The sequence below is a fragment of the Falco naumanni genome, chromosome 6, assembly GCF_017639655.2.
Source record: "Falco naumanni isolate bFalNau1 chromosome 6, bFalNau1.pat, whole genome shotgun sequence".
NCBI lineage: Eukaryota > Metazoa > Chordata > Aves > Falconiformes > Falconidae > Falco > Falco naumanni.
The window spans coordinates 45155799-45182392 of record NC_054059.1 but is presented as its reverse complement, the minus strand read 5'-3'; the positions used below and the strand labels follow the sequence as shown (position 1 = coordinate 45182392).

General features: G+C 36.9%; 1 protein-coding gene across 5 annotated transcripts in view; it reads right to left on the bottom strand.

Moving 5' to 3' along the window:
* Positions 1–390: 390 nt before the first annotated feature.
* PCMT1 (protein-L-isoaspartate (D-aspartate) O-methyltransferase) overlaps positions 391–26594 on the bottom strand; it is a 36084-nt gene continuing 9880 nt past the window's right edge. For 2 of the 5 annotated variants that reach the window (XM_040597846.1, XM_040597845.1), the window contains 8 exons: positions 26133–26243; positions 24183–24287; positions 22323–22354; positions 20467–20571; positions 16985–17105; positions 12214–12299; positions 10481–10650; positions 391–2640 (listed from right to left, as the gene is read on the bottom strand). In XM_040597846.1, the coding sequence (XP_040453780.1) occupies positions 2628–2640; positions 10481–10650; positions 12214–12299; positions 16985–17105; positions 20467–20571; positions 22323–22354; positions 24183–24249 (594 nt within the window). In that variant the 5' untranslated portion in view covers positions 24250–24287; positions 26133–26243 and the 3' untranslated portion in view covers positions 391–2627. Of the gene's footprint in view, positions 2641–10439; positions 10651–12213; positions 12300–16984; positions 17106–20466; positions 20572–22322; positions 22355–24182; positions 24288–26132; positions 26244–26594 lie in introns of all 5 variants that reach the window. The other 3 variants (XM_040597843.1, XM_040597847.1, XM_040597844.1) reach the window with 2 other exon arrangements.

Sequence of the window (26594 nt, the reverse complement as noted above, 5' to 3'; positions counted from 1 at the left end):
TCCCAAGTTGTTCTGGCTTGGAGGTGATCCTACCAATCCAGTAAAACATCACTCAGGTAAACTTTAATCCTTGCAAGTGGCAGATCACGCACCCCTAGTTAGCTGGATTCAACCACAGAGAGCAGGCAGAATTCGTGCACTGCATGCACAGACTGTTCCCCAAAACACTGAGATGTGAACTAGAATTCCAAACAGCCAAGTAAAACTCCAGTTATATTCCGTATGGTATTACCAGGGTTGCTAACTGCTGCAATACATTAACTGAAAACCGACACGCAGTTGTTTAGCAAATCAGTATTTTCATACGTGCTTTTTCTACATGTGGAGTACTGTGAAGGTTAAAAAAACCAAACACCGAAAACCAATGACAAAACTAGACAGACACCTAGATACAGCTTCCTCTCAATTTGTTTTATTTGGCAAAGTAGCAATTCAGACAGTTCACACAGCATTTATTCAAGCTCTTCAAATCTTCTGCCTTTCAACTTGTCCTCTTCTCCAAGTTTTTACTTCAGAACCATTGCTCCATCACAGAGGGGTTTTCATTTTCCAATTCCTAAATGCTACTCCTGGATACTCCTTTCTGGCCAAGTACCTTGACTATCACCAACCCACTCAGTGGAATGGGTGCACTAATCCCAGCAGCCTTGGTCCCTGAAGTCATAACACCTCCTGAAGTGGTTCTCCCCAAAAAAGTTGTCGCCGGGTCTCAGCTTTGTCACCTCTTCCAAGTTAGGCTAGCTTATTACACTGTCCAGAGACAAGAATTTGGATACAGTTGAGCTCATACCTTTCATTTAACTGTTTAGATTAGTGAGAAGATGTAAAAAAAGCTGAACTCAAATTGAATGATACAGTGACCAAAAGGTTGAAACATCAGCATGCATCGTTTAAGATATTTCACTTCAACACCAAGGACTAGATTCACAGTTGATTGTGGGTTAGTACAAATTTGTCAGATGCAAGTGGGTTTTTCTGAATTGTATTTTCTAGAATACATGCTATATTAATTCCTTTATAAGATTAATCTTGTGTATGTGCTCCCAGGCTGCAGTCAGATCAGGAGGTGGTACATTAACTTCCAAATATCTAAATAAAGTGATACATATCTTTTACATAGGAATAGGATGAGGCTGACCTTCAAAAGAAAAGTTATTTAAAATGTTTCTCTTCCATATTCAGGGGCCTTTGAATTCTAAACTTCAGCTTTCAGGGATTAATCTTATCACAAAATTATTGTTCCACCGTAAAAAGTCAAATACCTTTTTTGCAGTGATCACTATGGGTTGGTTTTATGCAAATTTTATTCTAGAATCCTTTCTACCATAAAAAAAGAAAATAATGATAACATGCTGTTTAATTCCTGGTTGCTCAAATCTGAGCGAGATGACTCAAGACACATTTCCCCCCCTTTCCGAGAGCAGCCCACCTTACTGTACTGCATCACAGTTTGCTGTTGACATTTTACAGTACCAAAACAGAAAACCTGAGGCAGAAAAAAAAACAGGGTTTACAGCCTGCCAACTACTCTATATGAAAACTGAACAACTGCATCTCTAGCTGTACCTAGGAGTCCAGGATTCATTATTCCTTCTGCATGTATCATGTTTTCCTCATGTTGCAATTAAGAATTCACTTTCTAAAAAGCCAGAATTTTTCCTGGGTGCCCACAGTTAAAATGAGAACATTAATGCAGTAAATGGCTTTGCCAAAAGCAACTTACTTTTAGAACCAAACTGTTTTGTTTTGGTTTTTTTGTTTTTTAATAAAGAACCTAGCAATCCATATCTCAGTAGTCTACTACATACTGATCCTAATCTTCCACACAAGCACACAACCCCCTCGTTTGCTTTTAACTTTATTTGGCAAAGCAGCATTGCATAAACCATTCAGTGATTGGGACACAGCTTACATCATATTTATGGAGTTAAATCCTTGTGTATCACATCAGCAGTGAGCTATAAACCAAAACAGAATTTCAAGACTCCATTAATTAATTTTAGAAGGGAAACCACGTCTGTTATGTCCAATTCGAACAGCAATGTCTGATAAGAGCAGCCACCCACCTCTGATGTCCTGAAGTTTAATATATACAAATGCCTGGTTTTAAGGTAATAAAGCAGCTGATTGTATCTACTACATGCTAGTCTATGACACCATGTCAAAAGCTTAAAAAGGAAGTTCATCTCCTTTTAGTAGCATCTAGCAGACATCAGAACACAGAAAACCTGGTATTACCTACGTAGTGTCATAAGGTGCACAGAAGCAGTTTTACCAAGGGACACAGGAGCTGAGAGAAGTGAGTGTTCAAGTACTCCCATCAAAATTAGAGTTCACAAGCTACAGGTCTTTATCTGCAGTTTTGCAGAAATTCACTTCGAACAGATGAGAGTGAGATAAAGGCATGTTAAATAAAACAGTGCCCACATAAAACTTTCCACCATTTCTTTATCAGATTTGCCTTGAGCATCTAAAAAAATAAAACAAACACCACGCTTTTCCATGCTGATAACAACAGTATAACGAAGTCCAAAACAAGCTGCAATGCTGTTGGTTTTCAAAAAGCTTTTAGAACTGGAGATGAGCAGTCCACTGTAACACTATGTTGGGTCAAGATGATGTAGCTTTTACAATTCATCCCTGTAGAAAGAAAACACACACAGTTATATTTCTCCTCCCCTTGCAAGTCGTATTTGAAAAGTTTTGATATTGCATCAGATTACATTTAAGTGTTCATGCATATCAGCAAAACTTCTGAAGTCTCTTCAAGCATTTAAGAAAACAAAAACAACTAACAAAGGAAAGGCAACAGCAATCCCATATCATCTTGTACCATCATGTGACATACTGTGAAATATGGGTCCCTCTATTTTACATTTAATGGATCATTCGCTTTAACGAACATCCCTCACACCACACAGCTAGTTACACAGCTACCTGTCATCCAAATTCCGTTGGCTACATCCTGGCAAGAAACAGAGCCAACTTACTAGACAGAGTATTGGCAAAAACCATTCTCTGTAGCTGCCAAAAACGCAAGTTTAGCTTCCGCTGCAACCTCTCAAGAAAGCTAGGAACACAATCTCACATCAACATCATATGTTTTTGTATCGTGTATTTTATTTATTTCATAGAGGAGCTCAATTAGCTCCTGAAGGAAGTGTTGCTAAATCAGGATGAGCTTATGGAAGGCATGGAGGCAGGGTAGGGAGTCTGTGTGTGTTAAAAGGCGATTCAGGTAGGAGAAAGGATGCATCAGGAAGCCTCTCTAAATTGCTATGAGGAATCTAGGAAATGCAGACTTTTGTTCCTGCAGGACATTTAAAACACATTGAAGCAGGAAACCCACAGAACCCATATTCCAACAGTGAAATTATCATATATTAGTGATTTGTTTAAATATTATTGGAGCATTAACTTTAATGCAAAATGTCCATCAAATCTGAAAGCTGTGCACTGTGCCATTATGAATGTTGGAAAATTTAAACAGAAGCATTTGCTTCCCTGATCCCCCCCCCAGCCCCAAAAAGCACAAGCTATCTATAAACGCACAATGAGTTTGCTGCAATTTTCTTTTAGCAGGTGCATCACCCTCATTAGATAAAGCAAACTGTCTGAATGAAGAAAAATGTCACTAATGTGATTGCTGGCTCAATACACAATAGTATTTCCAGCTATCATGCAAACTAACCCACAAAAAATATTGTGCTACATGCACACAAGCAAAAGCTTCCAAGTTACAACAACATTATATCCTTCAGGAATCATATAGCATGGAATGACAGCAGGCAAAACATTTTAAAAGCAATTGAAAAGGCTGTTGCAAGTAGTGCTTAAATGACTAGTTTTCTATCTAATGCAGCTGGGATCCAAAACTTGTGATTTGTCAGTGAAATATTTGCATTATTTGCACTTTGCACTGCCTTGTAATAATGCTGAGGTACTACGTACTAATCGTACAGCTTCAGAGTATTGCAGTAATTACAGAAAGCAGAAAAAAACAGAAAGGGGAAGAACACATTTTGGCAGGGGTAAAGAAAAACCTGTTTATTCCCAAAGGTTTGGAAGTTCTTCATATTTGCCTATTTCACAGAATGGGTATTTGCTCACTTTGAACATATAAAAGTAAATGAACATCTGATACCCAGTTTAAAACGCAGTCCTAAATTCACTGGCACAAGCACTTCATTCAACCTTAATGCTTCCAGGAGCTGCATCATCAGTTAATATTTACAACTTCAAAAAGCATATGTAAGCAATGACTACTGCTACTGCTGGTTTAGTCTCATATGCCTAATTGCTGATGTGATTTTCATCCTCATTCCTACCATATACTCTCACAGCTTTTAAAAACCTAGCCTGTCAATGGGACAAATAATTCTTATTCCTCTAAACCCAACGTAGATCCTCAAGAAATTGCAAGCCTAAAAAAATCCCTAGTTACTCCAAAACTATTAAACATCGTCATTTTACCCAGCCACAGGTGCTGACAAGGTTTTCGCACAATGGTGCTAATGCACTTAATGTATTTGAAGGGGGTGGGGGTTGTTTTACAAAATTGTATTTGTACTTGGAATTGAAATAAGTGACACTAACATGCCAATGTTTTCATTGTTGATGTGTTGCATTGCTTTAAGCTATTCCTGATGGCATAATAATGTTCCTGTAAGTTAAGTATATCCTAAATGTCACTTTCAAAATAAAGATTTTCATATTCTGTTTATTAGAACAATCACTGTATTAAGGAAATCTGCTCCCCTCAAGAGATTTTTCACTTGTCCTTCACTACTCAACCTAACAACAGCATCCAGCCCAAAACAATCCATGATATGTGTTAAAATTATGCAGCATTTGTTTTCTACCGTTACGAGAAGCTGAGTTTATATGTGCACTATTTGATTATATATAATAGAAAGTTACAGAAAAAAAAATTAGATCATCAGGTAGGTAACACTTCCCAGCTTTCCACCCAACGTGAACAGCTTGCAGACTTAAATACATATTGTAAAACAGCATCAGTTGATCTGAACTTCAGTTGTATGGATCAGAAGCTGCCAAGCTATGAAATCTACGAGGTTTCAACTCCTGGTAAAAGCCAGGACACTTGCCTATCCTCCCAGCAGTAAGAAATCTATCCTGCTACAAAGCTTAAAAGGAGATGCAAAAGCTAACTGCAAAAAATATTCTGTTGTCCTCTAGAACCATAGGAAAGATTATGAATTAATTACTTTTCTCCCTTTTTCTGGCCATGATTATTTGCTGTGATTCTTACACAACTCATGTAATTTCCCTCCACCTTCTTACAGGCGCACCTTCTAATCTGCTTACTAGTTCCTGCTTAGTAAGCAATATATATATTTAGGTTTTAAGTCACCACCATAGAATTCCAAGGGCTTGAGGAGGGCTAACGGGAGAATCACTCATCTAATATTGTCAATTGAGGCATCAGAGCAACTTTGTAAGCTCAAGTTAAAGCAAGTTTCGGAAGCCTCAAAATTACTATTCTAAAAATAAATTTAAGAAAGTTCAAAAAAATTTTGGCTTACTAGTAGGGAAAACATATACAGGAATATTCCATGCTTCCCATTGGGAGTATGCAACAAACTAGGAAACATTCTCAGAAAAGTCTAATAGGTAGCATTTCAGGTAAATGTCAGAGTTCATTATGAAAAAAAATTTAAAAATGTTCACAAATCTAATCAACAGTAAGAAATAACAAAAGTTTGCAGTACAGGTAGGTCATGAAGTCTTGCAATCTGTCTCCATCTCTTTGGTAGAAGGCATTCAAATTAAATATTTGAACAAACATCTATAAATTTTTTTATCTGAAACTTTTAACTTTTTGATCCACTTCAATTTTCTTGTCATTAGGCAGCATTTGATTTTCCCTTTTTGATACATCATTTATCTATGAAAAATATGCTGTCATTACTGATACTATATTTCTAATTCATATTAGGCTACACACTGAATTTCAGTGTCTACTAGCGTTTCAGCAGCCAATTCTCATTTGTAACTTTGAAGGTAACTAAACACAATACTTAGACTTGTAGCATTTTAATCTGGAAAGATGATGTTACAAAGTATTTGTTACTTGCTAGGATCATCAATTTGAGAGAGTAGGTTGAAATAACAAAGAAAAGGTATTTTTTCTGCAACCAATTATACCAGTTACGTCACATGCATTTTTGCAAAATACTTAAATCTTTCCCTAAAAAAATTTGTGCAGAGATTCTTTTTGCCAAAGTAAAATAAAAACTTTAATCATAATCCTAACTCTGCATAACCTAAGGAATTCTGGGCAAACAAATCCTGCTAGTTTCAATTGAAATTAGACAGGTAGCTTGTCAGGGCATTTGAAACATTGAATAACAGTTTCTAAGCAGAAATATATTAAAATATTTTTTAATAAATGTTTTCCAAAAGGGTGCTTAATCACATACTATGTACAGATATGTAGGATACAGTAACAGCCCCAGTCTAGTCACTGCAGTTTTTGCTGAAAGATATTATACTGTCATTATGATTTTGTATTTTATCAGCAAATATGAATTTAGCTTGACATCTGTAACTAATTTCTCCTAATGCAATATTTTAAGTTTAAGTAGTTTAACTTTTTAAAACTGCTGCCAGTTTGGAAATAAAATCCAAGATAGCAACAGAGACTCATTGCTAAGCATTCCTTATACCGTTATTCTCTTACTGGTCTTCATATCAGAAATAGCGTGGCCAGAACTGGGGAAGTGATCGTTCCCCTGTACTCAGCACCGGTGAGGCTGCAACTTGAACCCTGCGTTTGGTTTTGGGCCCCTCATGACTAAAAAGACACTGTCAGGCAGGAGCACCCCCAAGGAAGAGCAACAGAGCTGGGGAAGGGTCTGGAGCACAAGTCTGATGGGGAGCAGCTGAGGGTGTTTAAGTCTGGAGGAAAGGAGGCTCAGGGGGGACGTTATTGCTCTCTATGACTACCTGACAGGAGGTTGTAGTGAGGTGCGTGTCGGTCTCTTCTCCTGAGTAACAGGTGATAGGACAAGAAAAAACATCCTCAAGTTGCACTAGGGGAGGTTTAGACTTGGTATTAGGAAAAATTTCGTCACTGAAAGGCTGATCAAGCATTGGAACAGGCTGCCCAGGGAAGTGGTTGAGCCACCATCCCTCAAGGTATTTAAAAGAGATATAGATGTGGCACTTAGGGACATGGTTGGTAGATTTAGGATTTCTGTGCTAATGGCTGAACTCAACCTTAAAGATTTTGTCCAACCTAAACGATTCTATGATTCTTTACATATTGTCTCTCCATATAAGCAGTAAGTGAACTCTCAGAGAGAAGTAAAACCAGAAAGAACATAATTTACACAACAAGTGCCAATAAGATAGCTAATAAACTGTGCTCTCAACTGGTGTGGCACAAGAGGTCCTCTCTCTCTCCTCCCTACTTACCAGGAAGGAAAAAACCCAATTAATAATTGAGAAGCTTCATGTGAAAGGATAAACATCCTTACCAGCATAATCACATAAATGGACAGCTACTGCTGGATCTCTGGCACACTAATGCATTTCATTTTGTACTGGAGACCAAATTCCTGTGTATAGTCTACATCCAAATGTCCCATGGGGTCACATATGAGAAGATTCCCAACTAGTATTTGGAGTTTAAAACAAACACTACTGTGTGTAACTGAAGCCAAACTAGAAAATTATGGAGTAAATTTAAAGAAATCCAGTAATACTCACAAAATCAGATTTATTGAAATGTAAGGAGCCTTTTCCTTCCAGCTAGTCCAGATTTTCTTCTGCTAGAAGTTCCGGTTTTACATAGTGAAGAATGATGCAAACCAGCTGAAACTAAGTTTGACCTCAAACACCACCCAGAGATCAAGTCACTGTTGTGCTGCTCTGTGAAAAGCATCTTGCAGCCTTAGCAAGGAACCGTACTGATTTCTCTGACATGTGAATAGCTAAGCAAAAACTCAAGTGGCTTCTTTCTTGCCAACTGGAAGGTCTGCTAGCCTAGGAACATGCTGCTGGCCTACTGATTGTACTTTGTGATGGGACACCAATTTTTAATGTGACGACAGTTACTTGCATTAGGAACAGAATTACTATTACTGTGCTAAATGCTATCGCTAATTAGGAATGAAACAATGTAAACTAAGAGAATGACAAGCTAAACACACAGGATTCTTAGGCTACTCTAACAAGATGATTGTTCAATGAATTTTAGATTTACAAGAACCAGAGTCTCTCACACGCGAGAGCTCTTTATCACAGAAAGACTTAAAAGATGCTCTTTCAGAGGAGTCTCAACTGATCTCTGCTCACAGGTCTTCAACAATGTAGGAAAGATAAATTGAAATCTAAGTACTGCAGAAAAAACACCTCTTTCATCTTTGATGCTAGCACAAATAACAAATGCTGATTTATAATTAGGAGTTTCCTTAGCAGCAGCTGGCTGACCATAAACTTTGGACTCACTGATAAGGAAAAACAACAAAAGACAGATGTGACCTCATCAGGTCAGCAGTACACTGGCAGCTATCCTTAACAAGGGAGCAGGAATTTTCTTCAGATCAGGAAAAGGACAATTTAAGAAAAAAAACTTCTGGACTTCTGAGACTTCCTTTACTAGAGATTTCCAAGTCTGAACCAAATTTAAACATACGTAGCAAGAAACAGCCTCTATGCCACCGTAGTGATCAAGGTAACCCTTCAGGCTAACCATTTACCTCTTCTAGTAACACCAATGTACATTCTTAATACTTAAAAAAAAAAAATAAATCAAGAAGCATTTCAGAAAAGAACAAAACCTGGTTAGAATCTGGGGAAAAGAACCCCACAATGCTCATGACCAAAGAAGGCCCAAAGACAATCTATTACTTCTTCCTGAGCTAGCAGAGAAAACAGAGCACAAAACCGCACAGAAGAGATGCAAAGACCGTAGAATTCTAGTCCTTAGTACACTTCACCATCTTCGCTATCAGCAAAGGATAACCACTGTCATTCTGGAAATCCTTCTTATATATAATATTTATTGAACACAAATGGCTGCTACAAAAAAAAAGCTACTATAATCACATCAGATGGAAATGCAGAACAACCCATAAAACCTCTCTGGAAAAAGGAAGGCTTAAGAAGACTACTTCTGTTTTCTAGACTAAGCAGAGCACGGACTGCAAACCTGAATAAAATCTGCCACATTTGCCAAAGGAGGAAAATGACCACAAAGCAAGACTTCCAAAGCCTCACAAGAGGCAGGAAACAGCTGAGTACCCCACTGAGGGAATACTGACAGTATTCACTGACAAAGTATTAATTTGCATAGCAAATACAAGCCATCTGAATAATGAGAATGCTTCAAAAGCTTTGAGCTAGGCATTAACTCATTAAAGTTGTTCTAAGAGTAATCTGTACATGGTGGCTATACAATAATCCAAGAAACACTGAAATGAGGTTTCAGTAAGCAGCAGTAATGCAAACTGTTTTATTTGTACTTTTTATGGACATTTTGATAGCTTCAACTCTAGGTATTCTTGTATCCAAATCACAAGCTATACTCCAGAATATCAAGGGAAAAAAAGCCAAAAATCTGAATTTAGGAGTTACAAAGCTCAAGAATTGTTCTCAAAACTCAATACACATCTATGCATTTCATTAGCACAAATAATACGTCCACAAGCATTTTCTGCCAGGAAGCAAAACAGGACTGCTGCTTTGTTCATTGGCATACTAATGCCTAGCATGGTTTAAGCTGACAGCTGTGTTATGTCTATGTTGCTGGCCATTCAACTCAGCAAACTGGAAGGTTACTACCTCTAGAAAGGCCTTTAGAGTTTGCTGTGCTGGCAAACACAAATATGCTCCAATCAGAGAAAGATGATAGACGTTTTATAACATCTGAGAACAGTTTCTAAACACTACTCAACTACATTTACACTTCAGGGAAGAAGGGATTACCTTCTCCACTTTCTGCTACTTCAGGGGCTGAGGAAAAAGTGCTCGCAAGATTGTCTGTATTTCCCCACAAGAGATTTTACGAAGATTTTTCTTCATTTGTGACATTTCAGAAAAATAAAAAAAGAACACCCAATTACCACTAACTTAGAGGACAAAATATTTATTCTTAAGTAGTATTTTACACTTTTACCCTAATTACTGGGCAAGCTAGTTATAAAAAGTTCATTAGAAGGGAAGTTTAAATTTAGAAAATATTATGTTCCAAACAACAAATAAACTTCAACACACCAAAGACTAAAAGAGACAAAGTGCAACCCATGCAATATTTTTCTTCTGCTTTTAAATTAAGTCAAATTTAGCACAACCTCCTTTTGGTGATGTAGTAATGCAGACAGTCACTTTTCACAGTATGGAGGAGCAGAAAGCAACAACAGCAGCAAAGGCAGGCCTTGCAGTCTATCTGCTTAAAATTCACACCCTTTCACCTTGCATGTGTGTGGAAGAAGTGGAACAAAATCACTTCCACCTGGACCACTGCTTCTCTTTATCTGTTAAAGGCACATATATCACTCCCATCAGAGGCTTCATTTTGACACTGCCATCTTCTAGTTTGTCATATTGTTCGAGCATCTGGTTTCCCCCTGCAGGACCAACTGGTAATATCAATCTTCCGCCAGGTTTTAACTGATCTATAAGCTAGAACACAACACAGAAATTAGAATGTAACCAGCCACTTCAGAGACATGCTGGATCCAAAGTATGTTACGTTACATTAATAGCTTTTCTATAATTATCTATCTACTATTATGCAGTAGATAACTACTTTAATTAGGAAAAATAAAAAGTGCACTGAAAATGAGAGTATCACAATATGGTACAACTGTTGTTACATTAACAATAATTCCATATAACTCAAAAAGAAGGTAAAAAAGTAATTGAATTAACTAGGTTGGTTGCAGTTTTAAGTTTCGACATAACAGAGGAAAGACATGTAAATCACAAATTATTTTTACAGTAGATTCAATCTTTTTAAAATGCCAGTTCTAACGGTTTGATAGTTTTGGGTATCAGTACAGGCCCAATGTCTAACATTTTTGGGGTAACCCATCTCCCCTTAAGCCCTCAGAGTAAGATTTAAGATTTGTGATTTTAAATTATTCCAGGAAGATAAATAAAAAAGTTGTCTACAATACACTCACTATCCAACAGCTCTTCTTTCATTCTGTGAATGGAGCAGCATTTTATGAAACTAGTCTAAAATTCTAAAATATTTGAATGGGTAAGATAAGTGACAAGTAACAGAGTATGAGAGAGAAATACTTGGATATTTTTTTTGCTTTCATAATTAAAGAAGGAGGCTAATTAACAGTAGTTTCAAGAAAATTTCAGTACTTCCCAGACAATGAAAAAAAAAAAAAATCTTATTCCTTGTTTACTCACAGAAGTTATAATTAAGAACCGTTTCATTCAGTAATAAGCTTTAAGTTACCTTCTTAATTGTCATATGTCATCACTTTGCTGGGAACATCCCACACACCTCCCTCCCAAAATAAAATAAAATAAAAAAACAAAACAACAGCCAATGCCTGGAAACGTCTAACTTGTCTATATCACCTCAAACCTCTAGTCCTTCACCATCCCTCATTAAAATCAATTTTAAAAAAACCGTAACTGGTATCTAGCATATCAAATCATGCTAAATTATTCCCATTCACCTGAGGAAAAGAGGAGGGGAAAAAAATCCCAAGCTTATCTGCAAGAATGAAATTCATGCATGCATACTCTAAGGTCCCTAGTTATTCTCAAGCTTCTCTAGTAAATACTACCCTGTATCCACTCTGAAAGCTACGAACACATGGTATTATCTGTAGTTCCAGCCCAGCATATTACTGTTCCAACAGGCTCAATGTCTTGGAGCCTGAGCAACAAATACTTAAAATTTCATAATTCAGTGTTTGACAAAACCAAATTAGCTTATGAAAAAATGCTCCAGTTGATTGCTGTAATAGAGATTTGTCCACAAGTAATTTTAAGTTATGTTTATTTAGAGGAGGGTTATTAGAACAAATAGTTTTTGCAAACCACCAGGAAGCCCAGTTACAACAGAAACAAAAAAAGCACATCATACAGTAATACCACACTGCCCATTGATACTCTCAGCAGTGCAAGTCTACCAAGTATTTTACATATATATGTACGTAAAGTGTTCTTTACAGCTAAGAGATTACCAAATCACACATATAAAATATAAAGGCTTACTGCTTGGGGCACAACTGGCGCTGCAGCTCCTACATGAATCGCATCATAGGGAGCTTCTTCTGCATATCCCATTCTTCCATCTCCCACTGCAAGAAAACACTTTTTTTAAAAAAAAATGTTTTCAAAAGGAATAGAAGAAACAGCTGATCTCCCATATCTACAGGTAGATAAAAAGCTATGCTCAGATTTATACTAATTTTACTGAGCAGTAATAACATGAAGTCAATTTAAAAATATTAACACAATTGTAAAATAGATGCAACAAAATGCCCTCACACGTACATACACATACTTATAAAAGATATGAAATGCTACTGAAGCACCTGAAATTAGAAAGCATGGATTTGTAATAGAAGGTCTTGGAGACACATGTCCACTCAGAAAGGATACTTGAGTATTTATGTGCCCTACCACTCCAACTGCAGGTGACTTCTCCCCTTGTTTATCTTCTTAGAACATACACTTTGCTTTGCCTTGCCTTCACACATACCATTCCTAAATATAATGCAAGTCATAAGTCTAAAGTATTAAATCTTAGAAGCACATATCAGAAGACTCCAAAGGTGAGGAAAAGACAAAGCAAGTACTCACATGGACTATACATCTGTAACTGCACTACTGGTTGGACTCAAAGACCGCACACACATCATACGTTAGCGCAGTACACTAATCCCCACACATCCCCTTTCGCCAGCAGATGGGTCTCGCTATCCTTCCTGCAGACAACTGCTGGACTGACATGGACAGCCAGGTCAGACATCAGACATGTGGCTAAAGCTCCAGGTGGCTGCTTGGAAGATGTTAGGAGTAACTAAGTTATTCAGAGGGCTACCGATGCAGCGTCAGCTTTGGTGGAGAACTTAGGGAGAAGCACCTTATCCTAGATGTCGCGTACCACCCCAGTTATACTGGATGCAAGGGGAACGGACTGGGGTTTTTAAGCCATTGAAATATAGCAAACTAAACCAGACCCTGGGTAAAGTTTTGAAAGAAGATGATGCAAATGTGGCATGCACAGTATTTACAAGAAACCAACAGGAGATTCAGAGTAAGTTAGGCAAACTGTCTCTGGAGTTATTTAGGAACAAAAGTAATAAAGGAGGCTAAACCATCCACAAATTCATACTCAGACAATGCAGAAGTCCCAGTAATCAGTCAAGAAGAAAAGTAAGAAGGCTAATGAACATAGTCCTCTGCTCAACACAAGTAGTTGCTTGGGGTTTTCTGTCTTCAAACATAGCTTCAACTTCTCTGCAATCACTATTATCACAGGTTAATTAAAAAGGCTGAATGAGTCAAAAGAACTTTTAAGCCCCTACCAGAGGGTGAAAATTTGTCAACTTTTTGCCTTCCAACAACTCACAAAGCAGGAAAAATACATGGTGGCCATCACAGATTTCATTTTGACCTCAGTGACAGGGTCATCTACCTGGACAGTAACAACACCCATAAGTATCCAAGAGTGTACAGGAAGATCTGGACAGGTCCTTGAAACCATTAAAACTGGGGAGTGAGTCATCCTTCATACTAGGTGCTGAAATAAGACCCTGCAATAACTTTCTACACCCAAAGCTGTAAGAGAGCACATTTCCTCAGCAGAAGTCCTTTAAAGCTCAGGGACATTATTTCCTCATATTGTCAATTCTGCCCACCACAAGCTCTAACCAAGGGCTGCAAGCAGAAGCCATCGAGCAAGAACTACCAGTGCTTCAAGAGAACTCATGCCTATTGATCACCAATTCCACCAAGTCAGCCTTCATTACTGTTGCCAGTAATGAAAGTTCTACTATTTCCAGGGCTTTAATCTCTCTAATTCTGCCAAAGTGGGTTCTACCGGAACAACCACTTCAATGCAGTGAAGTATACAATTTATATTTGTTTATACCATAGTAGCACTGCACACCTCTAAAGAGGAAGTAGTGATGTGTTAACTGTATCGAGTTGCTGTTCCGTAAGAGAAGGCAATGGAGAAAGACTTCTTCAGTTCAAGAATACAGATACTATTTGAATGGTGTTAGTTACACAGGAAAACAGACCCTCATTCCTATAGATGCAACAGCAGGCATTAGGTGCAGTGATTTCCAGTACTGCTGACAAAAGAAGAAGAGATTGCTAAACTGAAAAAAACAGTGTGAAAGAAACTGCAAAGTTGTCTTCTGAAGAACACATTAATTCTGAGACTTAAATGCATCTTGAGCACTGTCCAGAGAAGTCCAAAGATGACTTCTGCACATCTTATCACTTCATGGTGGTAAAAAGGAACCAAAACATCTAAACCCTTTGCTCTTAGAATCAATAGTCCAAACCAAAGCCACCATCTTCAGAATCGGCACACCCCCACACACAAAAAAAAAATCATGCTCCTTTATACGCATAAGCACAGCACAGCTCTTCCCTTTTAACACCCACAAAAATTCTCCTGGCTACAGCAGTCAGGTACATATCTACCCACAACGGGAACACAGATAAGAAGAAGTTCAGTTGGCATTCATATATTCAATGTGATACAAATTATTGTATTATTCAATGTCCAAGAGCAAACAGCAGCCCAAATTTTCAGCTTGTGCTTATATCCTGAGTAACATCACCTGTCCTTCTCAGATCTCCAGTTCCATGCAGCCTGTTAATGAAGTAATCATAGTGGTGGGTGGCAGGTGGTGATGGGGAGGGGGAAGCAGTACCAGGACTTTCTGATGTAAAAAGGTTGCGTGGCTTGTGTTTGAACCTTAGACCTGATCTTCTGATCTGACAGTCTTCAGTGTCTCTATGCTGACTTGTTTCACAGTCATAGCAAGAGCAGAGAAACAGAAGAAAACTACTTCTCTGTGGTCAGAATACCCTCATCCCCTCTGGCTATGTCTGCATCAGCAAATAGTGCAGCACAATAGAAGCAGATCGGTACAGCAAAAGAGTTTTTGCCGAGAACCTGATGGCCATGCAATATACGCATTTCTGAATGATCACTCTGGTCTAGTTCTGTCTTATTGGCTTAATATCCATTAACATATCAAACATATTTGGTTGCTTCTGAAAGTACATAATCCAGTCTAGTTTCATCCAAAAGGAATCAAAGTCTGTGCCCTCCAGGAGTACTCTGATGTGAGCCAGTGTGGTAAGTGGAAGCAGGAGAGAGATTGACCTCAAAAGGTACCCTTCTGATTTTAAGAAAAAAACAAAACACAAAAGAAACCATATTAAAAAAGGCAAAACCACCAGAAGCTAATATAGACATACCCTAAGTACACCTATTCCCAAGTTCCCAGTGCAGTTCTATTGCTGAGACACCCCAAAATAATGTTGATGCTTCTGAAATGCAGTTATGGCATATGTGAGGTGTGACAAAGCAATGGAGAATGGTTGAAGCATACTTGCAAGAAGCCAGCAACTGACATACCTAGACTTAATTCATGCACCTTCCACCACGGATCAACCTTGGGTATTCAGGGGTTTTTTGTTTGTGTGTTGGGGAGGAGAGGGTGTTTGGGTTGGGTGTTTTTTAGTTGTTTTAAAAAACAGTTGTCTGGATTCTAGCTCTGCACCAGAGTCGCTAGGAATCCAGCACAGTCAAAACATTCTTCTCCACATAATCCACTGAACTGCTACTCATACATCTGCACTTTTCTTAAATGCACCTCACAACAAAACTATTCAGAAGTCTCTTAGTTATCCTGCTACACAGTCAAACATAAATACAGATGATTATGTTTACCTAGAATTCTAGACTCCAAAGGGCATCAAAGTTTGTTTCAGATGTATCAAGAAGCGTAAATCCAAATTGCTCTTGTACAGCAACAATAGAAATTATCCCCCATTCCCCTTCTCCAGCCCCAACCGTCTCAGCATAACTTCTTTTCCAATTAAGTTTAACACAGAAGTGTTCTCCGTCAGGGACTTTGCATTTTATACACATGTACAAGTACATGTGTTGATTGGTTTATTTTAAAAAGATTTTTTTAAAGTCCCTCATTTTGAAAAAAAACCCAAGAATCAAACTGGTATTAAGAGCCAAACATCACGTAATAATCATTTTTCCAAGCACTCTTCTTAGAAGCCTCAAAATAATCCAGACCTTCAAGTTCTTTTTTAAACTTAATGAACAGAAAGATAACGAAGGGAATGCTTTCCTCCTGCCAGCTTTGCATCTTATTTAAAAAAGGCATCTTTCTTTTTAGTAAAAAAAAAAAGTATTTAAAACAATTCACTGTCCTTGTATATATTTATCATTATTCCCTCTCCAGAATGTGTCGATTAATCACTTCCCTAACATACAAATACTGTTAATTTTAAAAACAAGTGAAATTAAATTCAGTGATGCATACTGCCAGCCAGTCTAGTACTTTTTCCACTAAACCCTTTGTGTGCAGCTTTCTCAATTACTGTATCAGAAATACAAAGGCTTTGTTAAAATGCTCATTTAGATGACAGTACTTTTATCAAGTTGTGAATTCAAACCCAATTTTAAACAGGAAATTTAACATGAAACACCTCCAGCATGTAAAAATATTTTCACCAGAAAACACCTCCCTGTTAAGCTTCTCTCATAGAATGATTACATATTATTTAAGATTACCAGAAGTCAATCTTCAAACTGTGTGAAGGTATTTTCAAAGGTCTGAAGATGAGTTGGATTTTAAAATTTTCATTTGGCTCTTCTTTCTTTGGTTTAACTTCTTATATTAGAATTTTTAATCATATCCAATTCCAGTCATTTTCAACCAGCTGCTAGAAAGAATATCAGTTTAATTAATAAGTATATCAGTCTGATGCTCACCAATCAGTTTCACTCTTCCTGAAGACAGCAATGTGGGATCATCTTTTTTGACATTATTTATTGAGTCATCTACTAGTTCTTTGATATGATCAATTCCTACAACTTGTCCTTTGGGACCAACCTGGAATAAAAATATAGAGTTGAATAATTTCTGCTAGTTTTGATTCATTTACAGAACGAGTATTTCTATCTCCTGAGCCCATTTCTCTAACAAAAACAAAACCGGTAAAGTGGTAGTATATTTTCCCAATGTTATGAAAACCACTGCTTGGAATGATACACCCTGACTGCTAGAAGCAACTGGTAATTAAAGTTTGTCAGTATGGTCTTATAAATGTTTGTTATTGTAATCTTATTGAGATGTTAAGTTATACTATTAGTGGAGATTTCTTCTCTGAATTTTTGGAAGTTAGATCTGATCATGAGTGTTTGAATTACCTGCAATAGAAAGTAATAACTTCAAGGACACAGACTAGAAATTATCTCCTTTCATGTTGAATAAAGTTACTCAAAGATTAAGGTTTTTCTAGAGAAGACCTTCCTTCAAGGAAAACAGCAAGTCATGCACTTTATTCTAAGTTATCTGAAGAGTCTTATTCTTCCAGAAGCAAATGCAGCAATTAATAGTCAGTGACAAACTACCTACTCTTGCTTCATAAATCGACTTTCAGATTTACAGCTCTCTTCCACAGGAAGAGTGGAACTTTCAAGAGCTCATAACTCACAAAAGGCCACAGAAGATCTGTGTATTCTGAGGGAAATAAGGCTTACTAACAAAATCTTCTCCATTTATTCCTGGAATAAAGACACAATTTCAGAAGATTATTCCAGTTTTAGAGAGAGGAGAAAAAGGATTCAAACCTTAAAATCTGACTATTTTTAACAGGATCTAGCTCAAAGAACAGAATGGCAAAGTATATCCTAGCAGCCCATGTTGTCATACAACTTTGTCTTTGGACGTACTTGAATGCATTAGTTATGTTTCTGTATCTTGCATTTTAATGTCACTAAGACTTGGAAAATTAGTAACTAGTTATCAATACCATGGTGGGGTTTTTTCTGTTTTATTATGGACAAGTCCTATGTTAAAACATCAAGAGAGCAGTGTTACCTCTTCTTTTTCAAGTGGAAGACCACCAGCCTAGCCTTTGAAAGAGAGCAAGACACATGGCAAGTTTTCACTAGGACAACCACCAGTTGCTATCTGGAGGAATGCCTGGCAGTCAGTTGTACCAGAAGCTGGCAAAAGATCCACTGTACTCCAACAAAGGGTAAAGTCACATAAATTAAAATTTAGCAAAATGATCTTAACATGAAATAGCCTTGATAGAAAGAAAGAAAATCTACTGCTGCATGTCGCAGTCCATTATGCTATTGATGAGCCCTCATCAATTACCCTGAAACTCTGAAGTGTGTGCAATTGAGACAATAGCAGAATGGCACAATTTTGGGGATCTTCATGATCTGTTTGGAATAAAAATATACCATACTTTTTTTATAATGCCAGTACTTCCAAGACAAAAGCTACAATTAATTTGCTGACAACTTTTAAAAGTGAATAAACTTAAGTTTGTATGCTATGTAGATAAGTTTATCACAGCAGTTTAACATGAAAACCCAAACAAAAAGATCTTTAAGATATTTTACTAGTGTAAGTAAACATAGAGCTTTCCCAGAAGTACCACAGATGAGATTACCATCATAGGAGTAAAGCTGTCACAACATCAGTGTTCACTCAGGTACCTGTACCACAAACGCAAGCAACTCATTCTACATCTCCAGTAGACTGAGAAGCAACATCCACATGACCCAGTAAGCACATCCCCAACTGACTTTTGATAGCAAAACACTTTACCATCACTCCCCATAATATACTACTTTCAAGCTTTTGTTACTGTTAGAAAGAATGTTACAGTGAAAGTCCGAGCAGTACATACTGTCTTATCTACGTTCATTCAAGTGGATGAAGCAAGATCTGTATTGCAGAGTAATGCTATCAAACAGAAGAGAAGCATTTATGCAATGTTTCACAAAACACATCTGTAAGGCATTCCATAGCATACCACCAAGAGGGGGATTCAGAAGAGGACCATGACATTCATATGGCAATAAAAAGACAGCATGATTAACCTCAGCAAAATTGGAAAGAGATCTCCTTTTTGTGGCAATTCTGCTTTCTCTACAGACATTTTCAGCTTTTCTTACATAGCTGTTTTAAAAGCAAAAGGTCCCCAACCACAACTTGCACATCTTATAAAAAATGGCTATTCTTCTATGCATTTGTAACTTCAGCGAGAAATACACATTAATGTTTGCAGGACTGAAGTTCCCATGTATGCTACTAGCATTTGATTATTTACTACAAAGACCAAAAATAATAGGCAGAAAGTTCAATAACTGACAGTAATATTCCCTCTAAACTGTAGTTTGGTTAACTTACTTCAACTACTTTTTTATTTATTTTTGCAGCTAGCACTTAAAAATCCTAAATACTTTTGATAGTACATTGCCCAGTCCTAAACATTCTTATCTGATTCTTAACACAGGAAACCAGAAGTGATGACAGACTCAACAGATCAGTGCTTGAAAACAGAAAACTAAGAAGCTAAAAAAAACCGTATGAGAAGTTATCATATGCATCACCATATTCCAAAATAACTTTTCAGAAAGAAAAAAAAAAAATATATCTAAGTTGGCAATTTAATGAAGGCCTCTGCTAGTTATAAAGCAATGATGAAGTCCTGGAATGGAGAAGGAAGGGCAGATTATATTCCACTACATAAATTAGTCTAACAGTACCGTAGTTACAGCCAGCATGAAACAATTTTTCATTTTTTTTTTCCTGATGTAAGATAGGGTAGCATCACAGAATTCCTTACATACAGGTTGAACAACCCAGAAATTTAGTTACTTGAAGAATACATAAAAAGAATATAAATTACTATCTAACTTAGGAAAGATTAAATGAATACTTGTAGTGATGCTCACACAGTACAGTAACAAGAAAAAAAAAAGAAGTTAAATTTGAAGACAATTTATATACATACAATGTATTTTCCTGTGGAAACAAGATTATTTCAGGCCTCAGTAAGCTCTCACCATAGCAGGAAGACATGACAATTTATCACAATGAGAACATTCATAGCCACACAAGATAACATAAAAATTGGGCTGGACAAAGCAAACACCTCCTTCCTTCAAGCTATAAAGCAACCACTAAAGCACAATCAAGAAAAACCCCAAAACTTCTCCTCTAGACAGTTTCTTCACCATCACACAATTGACTGGACCCTTTAACTCAGCCATATAGTATCAGCTAGGGTAACAAATGGGTACTAATCACACCCAGGAGAGTAAATTATTTTCTGTATAATATACCTAAACCCACTGTAGAAAGAATGGTTTTTTTCTCCCCTTTAACTCAGAGTTATGCTTCAGTTCAAGCAGTTCTGATGGTCAAGTGATTAAACTAAATATCTCACCATTCGTGAAAAGCATGCTGTAAGGATTCCACTTCCAGATCCCACATCAAGTGCTTTGGCTCCTTCATGTAACTGATCAGACAGAAGTTCAAGAGCATATGCATGCTAAGAGAAGACAGAAAATTTCAAAATATTCAAAAAGTGTCTATTTTGCCCAATATATATATCCATTTCTTCAGTGATTTTGAGCAATGCACTGAGGATTTGTGTAAGAAATGTCAGTGTTATTTTCTATTACCAAAAAGGTGTGTGTGGGCGTGGTAACTACAGGATATAATCATTGTTACTTATATTGACTTCAACAAAGTGTGTGTGTGTATTTATTTATTTATTATTTTAGTATATGCAAATATAAACTCATCTGACCATTCAAGTTTCTAGCACAAACTCAGTGTATATATAGTTACTGGGAGAGACACCGTAAATCAATTTAATTCTCTTCAGCTCTGGTGGCTCTTACTGTTCTGGCAGTATATGGCCTTTAATGAATTTAACTTATCGTTAGGCTATATACATTGGAGTAAGATGGGACAGAGGCTAGCTAGGAAGAAGGCACCTCTGGAGCATCAAGGAAAATGGCTATTAGAACTACTGCTTGTATTACCTCCACACTTGCTGATTCAAGGAGTATGAAAAAGTTGTCTTTTACAAAGTCAGATAGCCAGGCTCATACATGAAATGCAGTAATCTACAGACACTTCATGAGTTTTACTTTCCCACATGGCAGACCAGTACACAAGCCAAGCTTAGGTCACAAACTAAAAAACACAGTTTGTTCTTTAATGTTTCAGAGACAGCCATTACCACACCCTTACGGCTTAATCCATTACACTCAGAAAACAGAAATAATTAGAACAATAAATGTTAACATTTGCTTAGAGGATATACTTCCTTTTTGCTCATATTCTACTAGTACTAAACACAGGATAATGCAAATAATGACTTCATTGAGTTAAAATTTTGAAAACTTAATTCTTATTTTCTCCCTTAGTCACAGTACTACTCTCGCTGTCTTTCCTTGAATAAAATCATTGACATTTCTATACAAAATTCCTGGGTTTTTTAATGTTGGTAACTAAGTAAATTCTAACTCAGCTAGGCAGTTTTTAGTCAACAGGACCAGACCTTTATTATGTTTTGACACTTTCCAAACATTGCAAGGACAAAATATATGCTTCTATTCATCCTTCATCTCAAATAAAGGAGCATAGAAAAATTATGTCTGTCCTAGATCTATGTACTGAAATCTCTTCTCATGCCTTAGTCATAAATGTCCTGGTCTCAAACCACTTGGCAAAAAAACCTGCTTCTCAGTACAATGTTTGTTGGGGGTGGGGTGGGTGGGGGGTGTTCCTGTCCAAAGAATTAGAGGCATTACAGCAATACCAACCATATAAATCACTGTTATCCATTTCCAAATTCTTTTATTTTCATAAATTACAGAGTCAGAAAATTTAGGTTGGAAAGGACCTCTGGAAATCCTGCGGTCCAAACCTCTTTCAACATGGGCAATTTAAGTTAGAGCCCTGTCCAGTCAGCTTCTTTGTATATCAAAAAACAGAATTTCCACAATCTGCAAATCTGTGCCAATGCTTAACTACCCTCAACAGGATTATTTTTCACCCTAGAAACTAATCAATTTCCCATGTTGCACTTTTTTTGTCCACTACCCATCATCCTATTGCAGTGCATCTCTAGGAAAAGTCTGGCTCAATCTCCTCTGTGCCCTCCCACTAGGCAGTTCACAACAGCATCACTGCAATCAACTGTTCATTAAATTTGCTAGGATAAATATTTTATTTCAGAAGCATCTGGATGTTTACAAAATCACCTATACTTGTAAGTTTAAATCTTACCATATGTGGAGCACTGATTGTTGCTTGGAAACCTGTAAAACGAGAATGGAAGAACGCATTGATCATTGTTCAGGCAGCAACCTTATGATCTTTATGACCTCGACTGTAAAACGTAATACCTTAGTTGTTGCCCTCATTCAGGGCGCTACACACACACACCCCAACAGTTAGTGCTCTGCTTCAGAAGTGAGTTAAGGTACACCATCTGAGAGCTATGCCATGCCAACTCTGGACAGTAAAGAAAAAAGGTTCCGTCCTTGATCTCAGTTTCAATCTCCATTTTGTTACTATATTGCCTCAGCTTGATCAAGTATGTTGAATTCAGAGCAGTAATGTCTCATAGAATAACATAATGCCTTTTTCACTCACTCCCTATGTAAAAACCTGACTTTGTTAGTTTGGTGTGGCAGGGACCATTGAACTTCTGGAGACAATAACCTCACCTATTTGCAAACTGTGAGAAAACATGGAGGAACACTCACCTATATATGTTTCTGTGAATGTATGCAAGTTTTTGAGTGTGTATGTATCTTGACAGATTTGGTTTTGGGTTTTTTTAGTTTTCCTATACAACTAATAAAATTCTAATACAATTCATAGTTCTCACCACCCACTATTAGGGGAGGGCTGGAGGAGGGAAATAAATACAAAATTACTACATTCATGTAATTCACTCTCCTGCCTTGGAAAGGTAAAACTGGGATCAGGATGGGAAATAACCATCCTAAACAATGGTCCTATTGTTACTGAAATCTCGGAATAAAGAACTTATCAACACCAATGTGATGCAGATAAGCAGACACTTCTTTATTAATGGCCGGGTGCACGAGTGAGTCCTCTCACAATCAACGCACACCAAGTTTCAAAATCATACACCTTATATAGGACTCACTTAATATTCATTAAGTATTCACACATAAACATAGTATTTCCTGAAAATCATTAACATACTCTCCTCCCATATCTGATTCTGTGCAGTAAAGTTAGAAAGGTCTGGAAATGGGTCTGGGGTATTATTCGGGGAGGTGGTACATGAGTCGGTGGTCGCGATGCCCCCTGCCGGAATTACCTTTTACCTACATTCACTGTTTCTTGGCAGGTAGCTTAAGAGTTGCTTCATCCGACTCTCCCCCAGTTCCCATTAATTCTACATTCTGACATCTCAATACATTCTCCTAGGCTACACGTAAACACTGTATCCAATCATGCATTGAAACACGAAACTGTTATCTAAGTTCTAAGCATTCCTACTAGGTGATTCTGACCAATTCCTTTGGCCTTGGTACGGGGCTGTACAGAGGATTTCATAGTAGCTGTCGGTTGCTATGCAAACGCAAACTCCACTAAAATATTTCTTATAACTCTATATTCCTATTAAAATCAAAAGTGGTTAATTAATTCTAACTAATAGCAGATATGTAACACTATCAGAGCAGGTCTTCCATTGAAAACCTGTTTTCATATTTAAAAAAATAAATCTCATTTAAGGGTTTAAGCAACTTGACAGAAATGATTCAGTTGAGATCAATGCAAAGAGAGACACTGTTTCTGATATAAATGGGATACAAATTATTTAAGTATTTAAACATCAGCTGCACCACCACAAATTGCTGTGGTTTAAAAACTAAATACATATATATACACATATTAATATTGACAAAGAACATCTATCTACTTGACATATCCAATTATGCCAATTGCATTCTATAACAAACTGAAACTTAGTTAAAAGATACTGAATGAATAATGAACTAAAGCTTCAAAATTTTCTAAAAATGTTCACATTCTTAATATTTGACAAAGGCAGTCACAGTTATGCAAATTAGAACAATCTCAATAAATTTTACAAGATGCTCTTACCTATAGACTGTGGAGAATCCATATAAGGGTTGTATTTTGCATAGTGGCAACGGTCTGTAGCCAGCATTACTTCAAATACCTTGTCTGATTTGATGATTCCATTTTCTATAAATAAGCAAATAAATACATAAAATTTAAGGCATTTTTTCTCTTCTGCAATGCAAGAGCATGCGAAATACATGAATATATTCCTAATATTGTGAGAAATCATGCCACCTTACCCTCTAACACTCTAACCCTTATCATACAAGAATTAAGCTGCGGTCCACAGATCAAACAATGCTTAAGCCAGTGAACTTTGAACAAGACTTTCCCAGCAGTTACAGATGCTTTTCTGAAACAGTAGAGACCATTTGCAAAGATCCATCTCCTTGAAAAACCTCAACTTCACACACACCTTTGATATTCCTGAAAACATTCAGCAAGAAACTGATACTACTCTACACAGCAAACAAGACATACTTCGTATTTCTAAGAGGCTATGTAACTATTGAAAAATATACAAAAACAGGTGAAGCTGCAGCATCCTTGCTCAGTATTTTATTTTCAAGATCTGTTCCTTTTTTGTGTTGGCAAAAGAAAAACACTTTTGTAAAGAAACTCCTACAGAAATGGGGCACACTGAGGCCAAAAAGCTTTTATATCCAAATGCTTTGAATCTTTGTTCACTTTTCAAAATAAAGTGTCAGAAGCACTGTGCAGTGCAGCCATTTTGCCTTGCAATTTTATTGAAGTTTTAACATTGATAATTCTTTTTTTAAAGTTCTGAAGAGATATCTATGATTAACAGAAAACTTTAGAAAAACAAGATGTTAATTAGTCACTTGTATTAAAGGACACAGTATAAGCTACAAAGAACTGAATTTTCAACAATGGATTCCTTCATTGAACTACTTTAAACAAGGAAGATTTATTTGGAAAATTATACTTGGGGAAAAAAAAAAGATAATTTCAGATCCTTTAAAATCTAATCCAAAAATGCAGTATCACAAAAATCAGATTAAGGAGCTCTTGTAAGATAGTCCTAAGTGAAGTTGTACCAGTGGTTTTTTTTTAAATTAATACCAACACTAACACACGTGCCCAGGCCTGAGCTAACTCCTGTAGAGGCTTCCCTGACTGTTTACAGTGTGCTCCCAACCACCCTTACCAATCATAGGATTTTCTTTTGTTTTTTTCTTGTCTGCTACCTGTATCCAGGATTTAATTATCCTATATAACTAGGCTTGAATTCAGAGAGAAAAATAACCCCCCAAGTCATTTCGCTTTTTGGTCTGAAGACAAAGTATGAAATAGAACTGCAAGAGGAATTTTACTACCAAATTATTAAGGAAAAGAACAATTCTTTAAAAAAATCAATAATTTTTTTTAGAATTATTTCCATAACTTCTAAGTCCCAGAAAAAGCATACGCTCCCCTCACAGACTATACACATTACATATATCCTGCGCTTTGACTCTTAGAAATGTATACTACAGTTCCAGTTAGAGGAAACTCCTCATTTCAATGCAAGTTTTTTAATCTGAGACAGCAGACTTTCACAGGAGTTTCTAAATTTACTCATTGAGCAAAATTTTATCCCAAAAGAAAAGCAAACAAACAAATCAATCCACGAATACACTGGCACTGACAATATAAGATAGTAAGGAAAACAAAACTGATTTTCCCCTGACTACTTAGCATAGAAACAAAACAAATAAAAAATATCAAAATTTTACTGTTAGATTCTTACTAGGTATCACCAAGAAGTTAGTATCTCCAAAATAAATGTACTTTAAGAAAAAAAAAATAAAATAATGAATAAGCAAAGTTAATTATACCAGGAGTGAAGAGGTAAAGGTTCTGGGGAGCTGAAGAGAGGTCAAAAAGCAGCAGCTGAGAAGCACTCAGGAAAGATCTAAAATAGCAATTTATTCCTTGAGATTCTGTATTGTGCAGATAGATGCATACCTTCTAGAAGCTATAGGTAGCCATCCACCCTTTCCTTTTATGCCTTGGGGAAAAAAACATGCGGAGAATGCAAAGGTCAAGCTTCCAGCTTGAAAGAGCAACTGCAGGGCCCTGTGGTAAGGCAGAGAACATCCTCGGTACTGCTGTAACCACAAGCTTCTTCCAAACCTCTGGGCTACACATAATCCATTTCCCCTTTTTAAAGAACTCCATGCCTGCCACCTCTCTCATCTACTCCTGTCATCAAAACAGTATTAAGCAAATTTACCTCTGAACATCTACAAATCTTATTCTGCCTCCATTCTATTATTTTACTTATACATTTTACCCTTCTTCCCCCAACTTTTTTAATCACAGTATAAGAACTCTATGGCAGAGATCATCTGTGGAAGTCTGTGCAAAACTAAACACAAAAACTGTGTTCCACGCAAAGCATGTATAACCAACTGTAATGCTTACACG